Source organism: Amblyomma americanum, chromosome 1 (genome assembly GCF_052857255.1).
Source record: "Amblyomma americanum isolate KBUSLIRL-KWMA chromosome 1, ASM5285725v1, whole genome shotgun sequence".
In the NCBI taxonomy this organism is placed as follows: Eukaryota; Metazoa; Arthropoda; class Arachnida; order Ixodida; family Ixodidae; genus Amblyomma; species Amblyomma americanum.
Window position 1 is genome coordinate 167,105,314 of NC_135497.1, and position 12,742 is coordinate 167,118,055.

General features: G+C 48.4%; 1 protein-coding gene across 1 annotated transcript in view; it reads right to left on the reverse strand.

The window, feature by feature from the left end:
* Window positions 1-5,258: 5,258 nt before the first annotated feature.
* Window positions 5,259-12,742, reverse strand: part of LOC144114144 (uncharacterized) — a 74,939-nt gene continuing 67,455 nt past the window's right edge. The window contains exon 11 of the mRNA XM_077647662.1: window positions 5,259-7,982. Within this exon, the coding sequence (XP_077503788.1) occupies window positions 7,708-7,982 (275 nt within the window). The 3' untranslated portion in view covers window positions 5,259-7,707. The remainder of the gene's footprint in view (window positions 7,983-12,742) is intronic.

Here is a 12,742-nt window from a genome sequence, read left to right on the forward strand (position 1 = left end):
AACCTCACTAAGCTCTATGAAATCCCATTTATTACCCGCTACTTCCTCCAAAAGGCACTGCTAGGCTGGCCTCATTGGATAACGTTCTAGCGTTAAACGTTGCCAGGCTCAGTTTACAATGGCGGCCTGTACAGAGCCAGAGATTCTTAGCACTCACCGCTGCGTCACAGGTCTGACCGCTGTTTTGGTCAGTTGCTCCGCAGCCGCTGGGGACTGAGGACCGAAGGTTAATTTGTTTGTGCATAGAAGGTTGTGGCCAAGTACTACATCAGGTTGGCCAAATCCTGCTCTGGTGAGGGAGTGCTTTGCGGTTCTGGTCACCGAGATCAGGCCGCAGCCCAGGCCTGGTTAAGCAATTCCATCGACACGCGGAGTTTTTTTGAAGAACGCTTTACTACGCCAGCCAGCGAGCCATTTCGGCTTGTCGCGCACTGTGGCCGACGAACGACCTTGAGCCGCCGTTGCCTAGCAACGCCGCAGCCGTGCTCCAACAGATGGCGCCGCCGTCGACGTCGCTGCTGTCGCCGCTTGCTCCGCCAGATGTGCTCCGCTGAGGTAGAGAAAGAGGAGGTGTCGCCTCGCGGGGGGTATATGTATATGCGCTTCGCCTCAGTGTATTCCTCGTGGTAGGCGACTTAACGCCCAACATTCAGCTTGGGGTTATCACAAAAACAGCCCCAAGGACACCAAGCTGTGGCAAACGATCCAAAACCTGGGCCTCACAATTATTAACGATCCCCAAGAAAACACGCGGGTCGGAAATAGCGTTAGCATATATACCTCACCACTACTCACACTCTCCAAAAACATTCACGACGCCCGCTGGTCCAACACGAAACACATTGGGAAGCGACCATTACATACTAGCCACGTCATTTGACACGAAATTGCACAAACTGCACCCCATGCGCACTCGCATTACCGACTGGTATAGGTTCAAACGCTTACGAGAGCAGTCTGCCCCCGGTCAGATCAACAACCTAACGGAGTGGATCGCCGCACTCAAAGACGACGTCAAGACCCCCACTGTCGAGACGCCTACTGATGAGCCGCATCAAACGACAGACTCTAAACTCCTCCACATGTGGGAAGCGCACGCCAGCCTGCTAAATCGCTGGAAGAAACAGAGACACAACAGAAACTTACGCAAGCGTATGGCGCAAATCGAGCGCCAAATCGAAACATATACGCTAGAACTGCAAGAAAAATAATGGGGCCAAATTTGTGATAATATGAATGGGAAAATGGGATGCAAAAAGAAAGGCTATTGCTCCGCCACCTGCTCAGCCCAACACACACAAAATCCACACAACGCGACCAACTCACGAGACTAATTCACCAGCATTGACTGCTCCGGCAACCTATATATAGGTCACGTGACCAGCTGGCGTCATCACAATCTTCCCACTGAATTGTGAGCAAATTGACCACCATGACAGCTGGCAGTTAAGTTAATAATTGGTCGCTAGAGGTTGCTCGGGAAAAGCAACCTGGGTCTCACAAGCCCCACCGGTGGCAGCACCTGCCATCGCAGGGCGGTGGCTCATCGCTGAACCGCCACACCACCGCGCCAGGAGTGGTATTACGCCCAGCGATCTATGAACATAAAGTCAAGTACCGATTCCGCATATATGGGCTTTAACTCATTAGCGGTAGGACCTTTTAGGCATGAACGTTTGAGTGTGGTGGGGTCGTACGTGCGGGGACCCAGGGGCCTGGGAAGCTCGAATTCCTTTGCACAATAAAGGTTTTTCCTCTCTCTCTCTCTCTCTCTCTCTCTCTCGTCATACGTACCCTCAAGGCGGAGCTTATGTGTCTACTCCATTTTTTCTAAAGTTCTATCCTGTGATAATGTCTTTTCTTTTCTAGCGTTTGTGAAACGTTACAAGTAAGTGCTGGAATAACATTTTCATAACCTTCGTAAAGCATTTAAACAGACAACTTTCGCTAAAATGTAAAGTAACCCTGCAAGGCCAGACCCGCCACTTGTGTGAGTAGACAGCTTTAATCAACACTTTGCAGGGAGCAAAGAGGAAATGAACACGGCACTTGACCACTATATACAGTACCGCTAATACATGCAACCCATGCTCACTCACTTCATATCGTATACCATTGAGCTTGAGCTTATACAGGGTACGTGTCAGTTAACTTTAGCCGGGGTTTCTATGGAGGGTTTCTATGGGATTCTTTGGAGCAACTCGCACTATTTTTTGTATTGCGCTTATAATTGCATAACTGGTCGGGATTAATTAGCCAAATCGCAAGCAATGAAGATAGGCGCAAAAATCCAGCGAGAAAAATAGTAGACCGGTCAGCAAAGCATCCGATTGAACAGTTTCTAACTTTCCATCTGTTGCGTATTAGCTTTTTTCGCTCACTGCAGATGGCCAAGAAATTTTAAAAAATACCACGTGACTTGCCCGCTTGCGCGCCGCGATTGCAGTGCTCTCAAACATTTCACCTAGGAACGAACAGATCATTTAGCCCGGTGTGCTGCCGCCTAATTAAAATGAGACAGGGCAGCGTCGCAGCTGCTGGCAGTGCGATTTACGCCAACGGTATGCGCCCCTCGCGGCGGTTCATGATAGCGATAAGCAGACGCAGCCCTTATGGCTTGCGCTGCTTGTTTCGTTTTTACACTTGATATTGTTGTGCCCGATGACACAAATGCGGGCATATTTTTTGTTCTTTTTCGGCATTTGAACAAATGAGCGTTGTGAATGGCATTAATATTCGCTTGCAACCCTAAGATCGGCATGATTGCTTGCTGCGTTCTACAGTATCACATCCCGCCTCCTTTTTATGTTCCAGAGTTTGTTGTTTCTGCATTATTGTTTGTGAGCTGATTTAAAACAATTTGCTCTTGGAAAAACTTGCGCACTTTGCTTCTGTTGTTAGCACTCAGATCCACAGGCGCCTGGTCTGAGTATGACGTCAGTCCATCTTGCTGTCCTAATATAAGCATAAGAAGGCTAGGTACAAAATAACCCGTCGAGAAAGTAGTTACGTAGATGTAACAGACCTTCTGAGCGGGAATAACACAACGACTATATTCTAATTCTATCTCATTTTGATTCTCTTTGCCCTTTGTCAGTTGTTCAAGCGGCGACACACCTATAGAGTAGGCGACAACTATTGCTTGACAGTTTTTGGTGGATGAGGGTGGAAAAGACTCGTGTATAGAAGGAAGGGTTGTATTATTCGAATCCTGGAATACGGACGGGTTAATGCTCTTGTGTTTCATTTGTAACTGCATCAGTGGTTAAAAACACACAAGTACTGAGCGAAGAAGCGTACTGCGGTGGCCACCTATAGTTTCTAAGTACGCGGATGTTCTGAATTTCGTATGTGTACGTGTAGAGCTCCCGCTTCGCGGAAACACTTCCCCATGTTGCGCTTAGGCCTTTCGTTAGGCCGCCACTTTAGCGCGATGTGTGTCAGCGTTCCATTGAACAGTGCAGGGAACGTTTAGCACGACTGTGGGCGGATTCAGCGTGCCTTCAACGACCCCTTTGCCGTTTCCCTCAACTTGAATGCTCCGTTTCTTCTCGACTTGCGCCTCCAGGAGCATCGCCATTCACCGAGGTTGGGCCGCTGCCAGCGGCCATGTCAGCAGTGCGCAGTGATACGTCCTAAGGGCGTTGCCTTCGCTCTCTCTTTGTGAGTCGAGGGAAATGACTTTCGATCACAAGCAAACGCTGCTACACAAGAGCCACCCGTATGGCACTTGTACTTATGCGTTCCGGACCTGGGACTTTCAATAAAGTTTGCTCTCTCCTCCAGTACGGATGAAAGTCGCTTCACAAATATTATTGACAATTTTTTATTACAAAATGCTCCATTTCACTTGTATGCTTGCAATCTGGGCAATGAAATGCAGATCTACTAAACATGATGGCCGGTAAATCTCTATTATTAGGCGTGTGTGTTTATTGTCCTCAATAAATTTGCTACTGCAGCCTCCACAACCATCTCGAAACGGGGCACTTGTGGCTGATAGGCACCTTCTCATCGTGTACATCGGCATCTTCAGGCGCCATCGCTGCTAAACAGAAGCTGAGGTTGACGATGAGCCAGCCAGTTCAAATGGTCACAAGTATTCCGACACATTTCATCTGGCCCTTTTTAATGCCGCCTGCAATGCGTCCTAGCAGAGTGATTAAACGTGTTGCAAAAAATTAAAATTTGCACTCGTCTGCCTAAACATATAAGCTAATGAATTCTGAGGATAAATATTTGACCACGCCTAAGCGGATTGCTTGGACGTTGCTGTTTCCTGTAAAGGATCACTGGGTCGACAGAAATTTTTATGTTGAAGCCCTATGTAACCTTTACATGTGACACATGACCGCCGATGAGGGCAAATAAAAAAATTACGGAACGTTCAGACATCTTATGCGACAATTCTGCGAAAGCAGGTGGATTTATCCTCGATAATTGCGTTGATGCTTGTACTTTAACGAACGCTTCTACTGGAAGCCCAGGTTTCACACACGCGACAGAGTTTTGCTGGAGGGTGAAGGTGGGCGGAGGTTAGTGGGTAGGAGGTGGGTCGAGGGTGACGGTGAGTGGGTGGGCAGCTCCACATCTAGGGGGTGAGGAGGTGGCTCCTGCGTGGTGCTTCTGAATTGCACAGGCTTCGCTCTCCGGACACTAGGGTCTGCGTACCTGAGTTGGGAAGGTAGGGGTGCCTCCTATATCGGTGGACAATAAAGTTTTTTTTCTGATCTGATCTTCGCTCTCTGAGGCTACAGACAGATGCCGCCATTTTTGCACTGTGACAGTAGCGTTGCTTACGCAATAAAAAAAAATTAAACGCAATGGAGGAGTAACAGGATGGAGGCTCTGGATGTACAGCATGAGAAAATTGAACTCCCATGTTCTGTGGGCGCCAGTTCTCAATATTCAGTTTTTGGACAATTTAAAATATGCTTTCCTACTGTTGCTTTACTATTATTGATGAAAAACAGTAACCAACTCCATTTCCCTCATACGAGTGAGGAAACAAACGCTACACAGCTCCAAACATCTGGAATATCGACCCTTCAGCCGCAAATTCGCAGAGGGAAGAGAAATCCCTTATAAGTACAAATAAATGGTGAAAAGCGAGGAGGTGACAGACACAGGAAGCGTTTGATTGTTTTTTTTTTTGCGTACCGTATGCGTCTCATGCTCTGGCATCTATTCCAGTATTAAACAGCCCCACAGAGCACTGGACAGCGGCACGGCTGGAAAGAAACACTGGAGTCCAGAAGGAGACGTGAGCAGAAACGGTTTATTCCGCCGTTTGTCGAGAAACAAACAACAAACATCGACAAAGAGGAAGATCGCACGCACGCAAACTGGAATCTAAGCTGCTTTTTCTTGTCTACTGGGGCTCCAGAGAGAAAAAAAAAAGAGAAAAAAGGTTACGGTTGTGGGGACCGTACCGTGGTTACGGTGCAAAAGCCGCGAGCGCTTGTTATTCGTCGTCGGTGGTATAGTGTTACACTTCGGATACTGGCACACTTGGCACGTGAGCTTTTGGCTTATATACCTAGTACGTGCGGCCAATAACGTCTAAAGCACGGGTGTGGTCTCGGCTAGCCCGCGGCACGTGACGACACGAGAAGAAACACACCTGTAGGGGTTGGCTCGCGTGCCTCTCGTTCGTAGGTATTTACAGAATAAACTGCCCCGTCTACACATTGGCTGACTGAGCAGCCCACGCACGTTCGCACCTGGGTGCACGTTCATACTAGGTGCAAATTTTATGTGCGCTTTTTATGACCTGTTGCGGATGCGAGCACGCATTCCGTTTAGTGGACGAAAGAGTAATGATGAATGACCTACCGTGCAACAATGAAAAAGCGCACCCCCAACGCCCTCTCCTGCCGCCCCAGGAAAACGGTGGCGGCGATGGGAGGGCACTTGTTCTACTTTACACGATGCATGGTAATGCTGTGATCGAGCACAGTGTTGGCGTTAATGGTCACCGCCGTGATACTGACTGGGCACTATCCACTGTCAAAGCATAGGTTGTCTGCAATTATCTCGCTTCTAGAATAGGCGCGTTTATGCACACATTTCTCTTTCTTGTTAACCGTACAATTTGTCGGGCCAGTTGCCAGAGCACCCGATTTTCTTCGTAACGTTTGACGCCTTTGCAAGCTGCTTTCCACGTTCGAGGTCCTGGTGTGGCATGTTATAAGTGCGCATGAAAGAAGAATTGTATAGCGCCTTCAGGCTTTCGGAGGTAGGTGTGCCGTCTCTTGTGTTCCAGGAGCATCACGCGTTGCAGGCACTGCGGTGTAATTCTTGCCAGTGGACTGGGAAATGTTCTCGAAGCCCTTCAATGTTGTGAGCTACAAGTGCGTTTCTCTCCCCAGGAATGGTTCACAAGGAAAGCCCACCCGCCCAGCGCTTAACAACAACCGTGTTGAACGAACGCCGTTCAAGGGAAACGAAAGGCTCCGCTGGTGCGGCCCAGCGTACGATGAGCGCTTTGCCCGTATTCGTTGATGCGCTCCAGTACCATGTGCCGTACTACATACATGCGCACTCACCAGTACTTTCGCTTGGACTGCTTTCTATCGGCGCTCAGTTTTCGAGACGGGTTCACATTTGTCGGAATGCAGCTCGCTAAAGTCCGACGATCAGTTGCTCATCAGGATATTCCTACACAGCCAACTTTTTAACGACGATGTGTCCGTCAGCGTCGCCTCTTTCTCCGTGAGCATTTTAAGGTATGTTCAGAAACTTTGCCGCAGTTGAGTACGCCGAAATAGTATCACTCCGCGTATATCGAAACAGCAGTGGTGCGTTTCAGGGGCTTTTTGTTCTCTTTTTGCATAGAAGGCATGCGGCTATACTTATGATCGCAACAAGTCGCATTTGCGTTTGTCTGTGTGCATAGGCACGCGTTTTCTTAAACTCTCTTCAACCCACAACGCGTTCGCTTTATAGGCGTACTCTGAGTCTTTGGGCCGTTTGTTTATTCGTTGTTTTTGCGTCGTCTAACCTGCACGCATACACACGCACACACACAGCATTATCACTCAAAGCATTTCTGCCTTTTTTGTGTAATATGGCAAAAGCTGGGAAACAGGACGATTTGCAAGATTTGAAGTCAGGATTCATTTTGCCGACGCTTCAAGAACAGCGTGAGGCGGTGCGAAACAAAGCTGCATTACGAAGGTAGCACCTTTTTGCGGGCCGCAGACAGCACGAATAGCTCGCACGCGTCTCTTCCGCACGCACATCACTCTCTGGCGGTCGAATCTGCCTGTGTGATGAGCAGAGAAGGGAATAACTGCGGGGCGCAGGAACTGCTGGATGCCATTACAAAGGAGAATGCATAGATATATAACACTGCGACAGCTGATGAAATTTCTGGGCTCTTCACAGAGACAACAGCGCCTAGCATATATGCAGTTAGGTACAGCTATTTGCAACGCTTCGCTGTGAAAAGGCTACATTTCGGTCATGAGAAATTATATGTGATGTTTCTGTGCTCAAAATGCTTGAGATAATCTTGCCACCTGTCTCACGAAGTGCACCTCTGGACATTTCTTTTTTCCCTCGAGAGGCAGCGCGCACAAGACAGAGGATTACCTCCGAAACATTCACGGCTGCCCGTGTTTCCTACGTAAGAGCATGAGTGGGTGCTGTTCCTGCTGAGCCGGCAAATGACAACTGGACTTCGACCTGGCCTCAGCGCGCGGGTTAGCGGGCGAAGAAGGCGGGGGCCTTCACCGGCCGGAACGTGGCCTGGCTGGAGCAGCGCGGCGACCACGACCTCGGCAGGCTGTTGAAGTTCTGGAACTGAGACAGGCTGATGGCGCTCGGAGCCGGAGACCCGAACGCGGGCCGCGGGCTCAGGGCGCTGGGCTGGACGACTCCGCTGGGCTGCAGCGGCGGGCACGGACTCACGCTCGCGGACGGGACAGCGCTGGCGCCAACGCTGGGCCAGCAGCCGCCGCTGGGCTCGGGCGCGGGCTCTGCACACGGTACACAGGGGCATCAGACGGGAGCAGCTTGCTGGCATATGACTGCATCGCACAAGGTGGGTTGCCGGTCATGTCCACGGCACCCAGCCGGGCACAGCTTTGTACTGCGCATGCGTGATCTGCGACGAGTGGCGAGCCGATCGTCACAGATCACGCCATAGAGTTGCTGCCTGACTCAACGCTTGAGGAGCGCAGGAAATCTAGTGGGTCATTTTCCATGCCAATCGTACCAGAGTTTCCGGTCGACCTCCTTCGATCTTCTCGATAAAATTTGTGGCTCTTTAGTAAACCGGCTAAAGTAATCATTCTTAATAACTTTGGCGAAAAAAAATTGCCTGGTCATGTGACAGCCCTTCCAATTTCTCAGAGGAGTGCAAAAGTTGGTGTCATAAAAAGAAATTGCAAAAAATTAAATACTTTACTTTCGCGCTTGAAAGTCTTTAGAGATAATGAATATGCACTGCGGTTTTCATTCGCACAAAAAAAAAAAATTGTGGCGTAAATTTTTTGTGTTGCTTTGTTTCATTATTTTCCCCAAAAAACACCGTTTTTGCAGTTTCTTGTACTCTTTCGGGACATTGGTGGGCAGCATCACGTGTTTCGTCGCTTCTTTATAATATGTACTACTTCATTAAATGGTTTGAAGAGTGATACAACACAGTATATCTTAGAAAAAAAGTGTCGAACTTAAAAAAAAAAGTGCGCTGTGCAGCGTTTTCGGGCATAAATTTCGTACAGAGGCGTTCCCAGTAAAAATATAAATTGTAGCTCAATTGATAGCTAGTTGCATTGAAATTTTGCTCAGCATTTTTTATCGGAGCCTTTTTTGTTTTAAGCGAGGAAAAAGATTTGAAGTCCAGCGCTGCACTTCGAGCCATGGTTGCTCCGTACCACCACTGCACTGCTCGGCATGCTTTTGCCGGTTCCCGAGAGTCGTACGCTGCCCGGGAAGCTGGCTGCAGCAAACATTAAAGAGATAACAGTGCTCCAGGGGGCTCTGTGTCGTCAACGAAGCCTGTGTGTTGGCCGGCTGGAAAATCAAAATCGGTCCACGGCGCCATGACTACTGTCGCGTCTGCTTAATCGCAGTGGCTGAGTACGCATGACGTAGGGAAATGAAATTCTGTCGTCACCGCTGCTGGGCCGATCGCTAGGCAGCGCAAAGGCGCTGTTGTAATAGCGGCAGCAAGGCGGTTTTAGCAGGCTGCGCGCTGTGAGATAAAAGCTACTTCATGACTGCGGCCGTGGTGATGGAGACGGCACAAGAGCCTATGCAAGCAAGTCAGTCTGCTGCCTTTGAAATTCGTCATGGAGGTAAGACACCATATTTCAGTTATCCTCTGGCTACAAGAGTAATTTAGACCGTATATTAAACGGGAACTGCATGAGGCTATGCTCCGGCTCGCGACGTGAGGTACGATGGTCCGCGTGTGCCGCTGGCCCACGCCACGAATCGAAGACCCCTGGCTATATCCGTTGCTACCGCTTCGACATTCAGACGCCTCGCGTTACCAAGAATGTGTGACCACCATTAGTATCGCATCAAGAATGATAAAATCAATGATGAAATCCCTCTTTGATAATGCACAAGCGCAGTGGCGCTAACTGTATTTTAAGGTGCTGATACTATTAATAACTGATCGAGATATAGGCCACAACATCTTTTCTCTTTCTATCAGTCACCGCGTTGGCTGAGTGGTTATGGTGCTCAGCTGCTGACCCTACAGAAGCGGGTTCGAGCCTGGCCCAACATAGAAATGTGAGCGGCGCCACGGCCGTGTTCTGCAGTGCAGTGGCGGTACGGGGCAACCATGGCTCGAGGTGCAGCGCTGGACTTCAAATTTTTCTTTCTCGCTCAAAACAAAAAAGGCTCCGATAGAAAGCGCCGAGAAAAATTTCGATGCACCTAGCTATCCATTGGGCTACAATTTATATTTTTAGTAGGAACGCCTCTGTACGAAATTTATGACCGAAAACGCTGCACAGCGCACCTTTTTTTTAACTTCAACATTTCTTTCAGAAATATGTGTTGTATCATACTTTAAAGCATTTAATGAGATAGTACATTTTATAGACAAGCGAAAAAACATGTGATATTGCTCGCCAATTTCGCGAAAGGGAGTAAAAGAAATTGCAAAATGGTGTTTTTGGGAGTAAAATAATTACCCATGCGAGACCGCGTCACTGAACACGAGGCTCCTCCCTCGTATGACGCAGCAAGCAACACAAAAACTTCGCGCTACAAATTTTTTGGCTGTGAGATTAAAACCGTCAATGCATACTCATTATCTCTAAAGACTTTTCAAGCGCAACGGTAAAATGTTTGTTTTTTTGCAAATTTTTTAGTGAGACTAACTTTTGCACTCTTGAGAAATTCGAAGGGCTGTCACATGACGAGGAATTTTTTTTTGCCAAAGTTATTAAGGGCAATTATTTTAGCCGGTTCAGTAAAGAGCCACAAATTTTATCGAAAAGATCGGAAGGTCTCGAGCGCGAAGCCTGGTACGTTTAGCATGGAATGACCCTAATGCAAAAGCGGCATCCGCTGAAGACATCTTGAGAACACTGCGGCGCCCAATTCGAAACGTCTGTGGTAATTCCCCCGCCTAGGGAGTCTGGACGCTAAGCTTAGGCAGCGGGCAGCATTATCTTTTGCTTCGTCGCCCGCCTCAAGAAAAACGCTAATCATTGTCAGCAACGCGGCCGCCGATTCTGAGAGCCCTGATAAGCGCAGCCTGCAGTTTTCTTTATTTTTCTTTGTCTCTGCGACCTTTGATGTGACTGCCTATCAGACGGGCTTGATGTGAGGGGTCATCACCTGTTCATTCAGTCACTAGTTTTAGCTACTGTTTGTGTACAATGGCAGCGTGTTAGGCAGTGCGTCAGACAAAAAAAAAGTATCATCCGCGAAGCGAGGAGAGCTTGCACGGCAGTGGCTGTAGGCTATTAGGCAGTTGTTATTGTGGTTTAGTAGCGCCAGTTTCACAAAAAGCGGCGACATTTGCCTTTGAGGTGCTTGTTTTGGTGGTGCGCGGGCGACATGGCCATTGCAGTGTCAGGGTCTCAAATTAGTTAAATGTGCGGAGGTGTCGCCTAGCCCATGTAAAGACCAAATCTTCAACGTCACATCGTGGATATTGGAGAATGACCGGGCCAGCGCAATTCCAACACTCTGTTGCCGAGAAGGTGGAGATCGTGAACGCCTATGTGAGGGCGCAAATGGACACAGAGCTGGCATCCAGACTGTATGCTGCCCAACGTCCTGGCCGTTGTGTGCCGCCTCGTCCCCCATTTATATCGATATTTAATCAATTTAGGATCACAGGACCAGTCCATGTTCAGAAAAGGAAGCGATCAGCCAGTGCCACTGATAATTTTGACATCGAAGTCCCGGCGCACGTCTCCGTCAGGCCGGAAGAAAGCGTCAGGGAAACTGCCAGCGCGTATGGAGCGAGCCTGGTTTCTGTTTGGAGGTCACTTTCAAGACGCAGCTATCACCCATATCATGTGTGTCTTCACTAGTAGCTGAGACCAAATGAATCTCAGAAACAGCTCGATTTTTGCTACTGGTGTCTGATTCTATGCGACTAAGTCCCGAAATTTCTGTGCAGAGTGCTTTAGACTGACGAGGACCAATTTTGCAAGGGTACAAATATCAATTTGCACAACGCCCATTATTGATGCGACCAGGACCCACACCGGCTACGTGAGCATAAGCACCAGATAAGAGGTCAGCAAATGTATGGCGTGACGTTTATAACGGTAATTTTGTTGGTCGTGACTTCATTAACGGAAACCTTATTGGAAAGAAGTACACAGACTGGCGTTCTAAAAGGCGTCGTCACTGAATTTGCCTGTGGTTCCAGCATGACGGAGCCCCGCCGCATTTTTCTTAATCGGCTCGGCAATTCATGGACGAAGCCTTTCCTAACCAATTGATTGGGCGTGGTGGAGCCCACAGCCTGGCATCATAGGTCGCCCGATTTATTATACCCTTGGATTTCTTCCTCTGGGGATACGTTAAAAATGAGGTTTTCCAGATGGAACCAGCTAACCTCGAAGGTCTGAAGCAACGTGAAATGATGTCACTTGAAAGAATTGCAAGACAGATTTTATTATCTGTTGTAAAAGCCGTGAAAGGCCGTCGTCTTCTCTGCATCACAATGGAGGGAAAGCAATTTGAATACATCTTGTAAGAATTGTGTGTTGTCGTCCCAAATTATATTCCTTTCGTGGGGGAGTGCCCTATTCGGGCTGCGACGAGCTGAAACATTGAAATATACAAATTTTGTTCATTCATTTTTGTTCTACAGCTCCGAACTGCTATACACCTGAGATCAAAATTTACTGATCACGGGCTGCCCCTTCTTACAACAAATGAGACGCGCCTGCTGCCGCACGCAGGAACAGAATTGAGGCATATGGTAGGATGCAACGTCGCGCTACAATGAAAAGCGTTTTCGGCCGCGCAGTCATTCTCGTTTATTTAAGCTGTCAAGCCGATACAATGTAAAATAAACGAGAGCTTAGCAAATATTACACAATGCATACCAAGAAACCGGCACCGCTAAACAGAAATCTGCACGCTGTCACAAAAGCGTGTCCTCATTCCTTTAACAAAGCTAGCGTGATGCGAAAGAAAGAAAAAGAACTTGGCTGGTGGTTTGGCTTTGCTAAGCGCGAAATATCGTGCGAAAGCAGTTTTTTGCAGGAGGACACCAGCGCCACGAACCTGAAAGCGCGATTGAGGT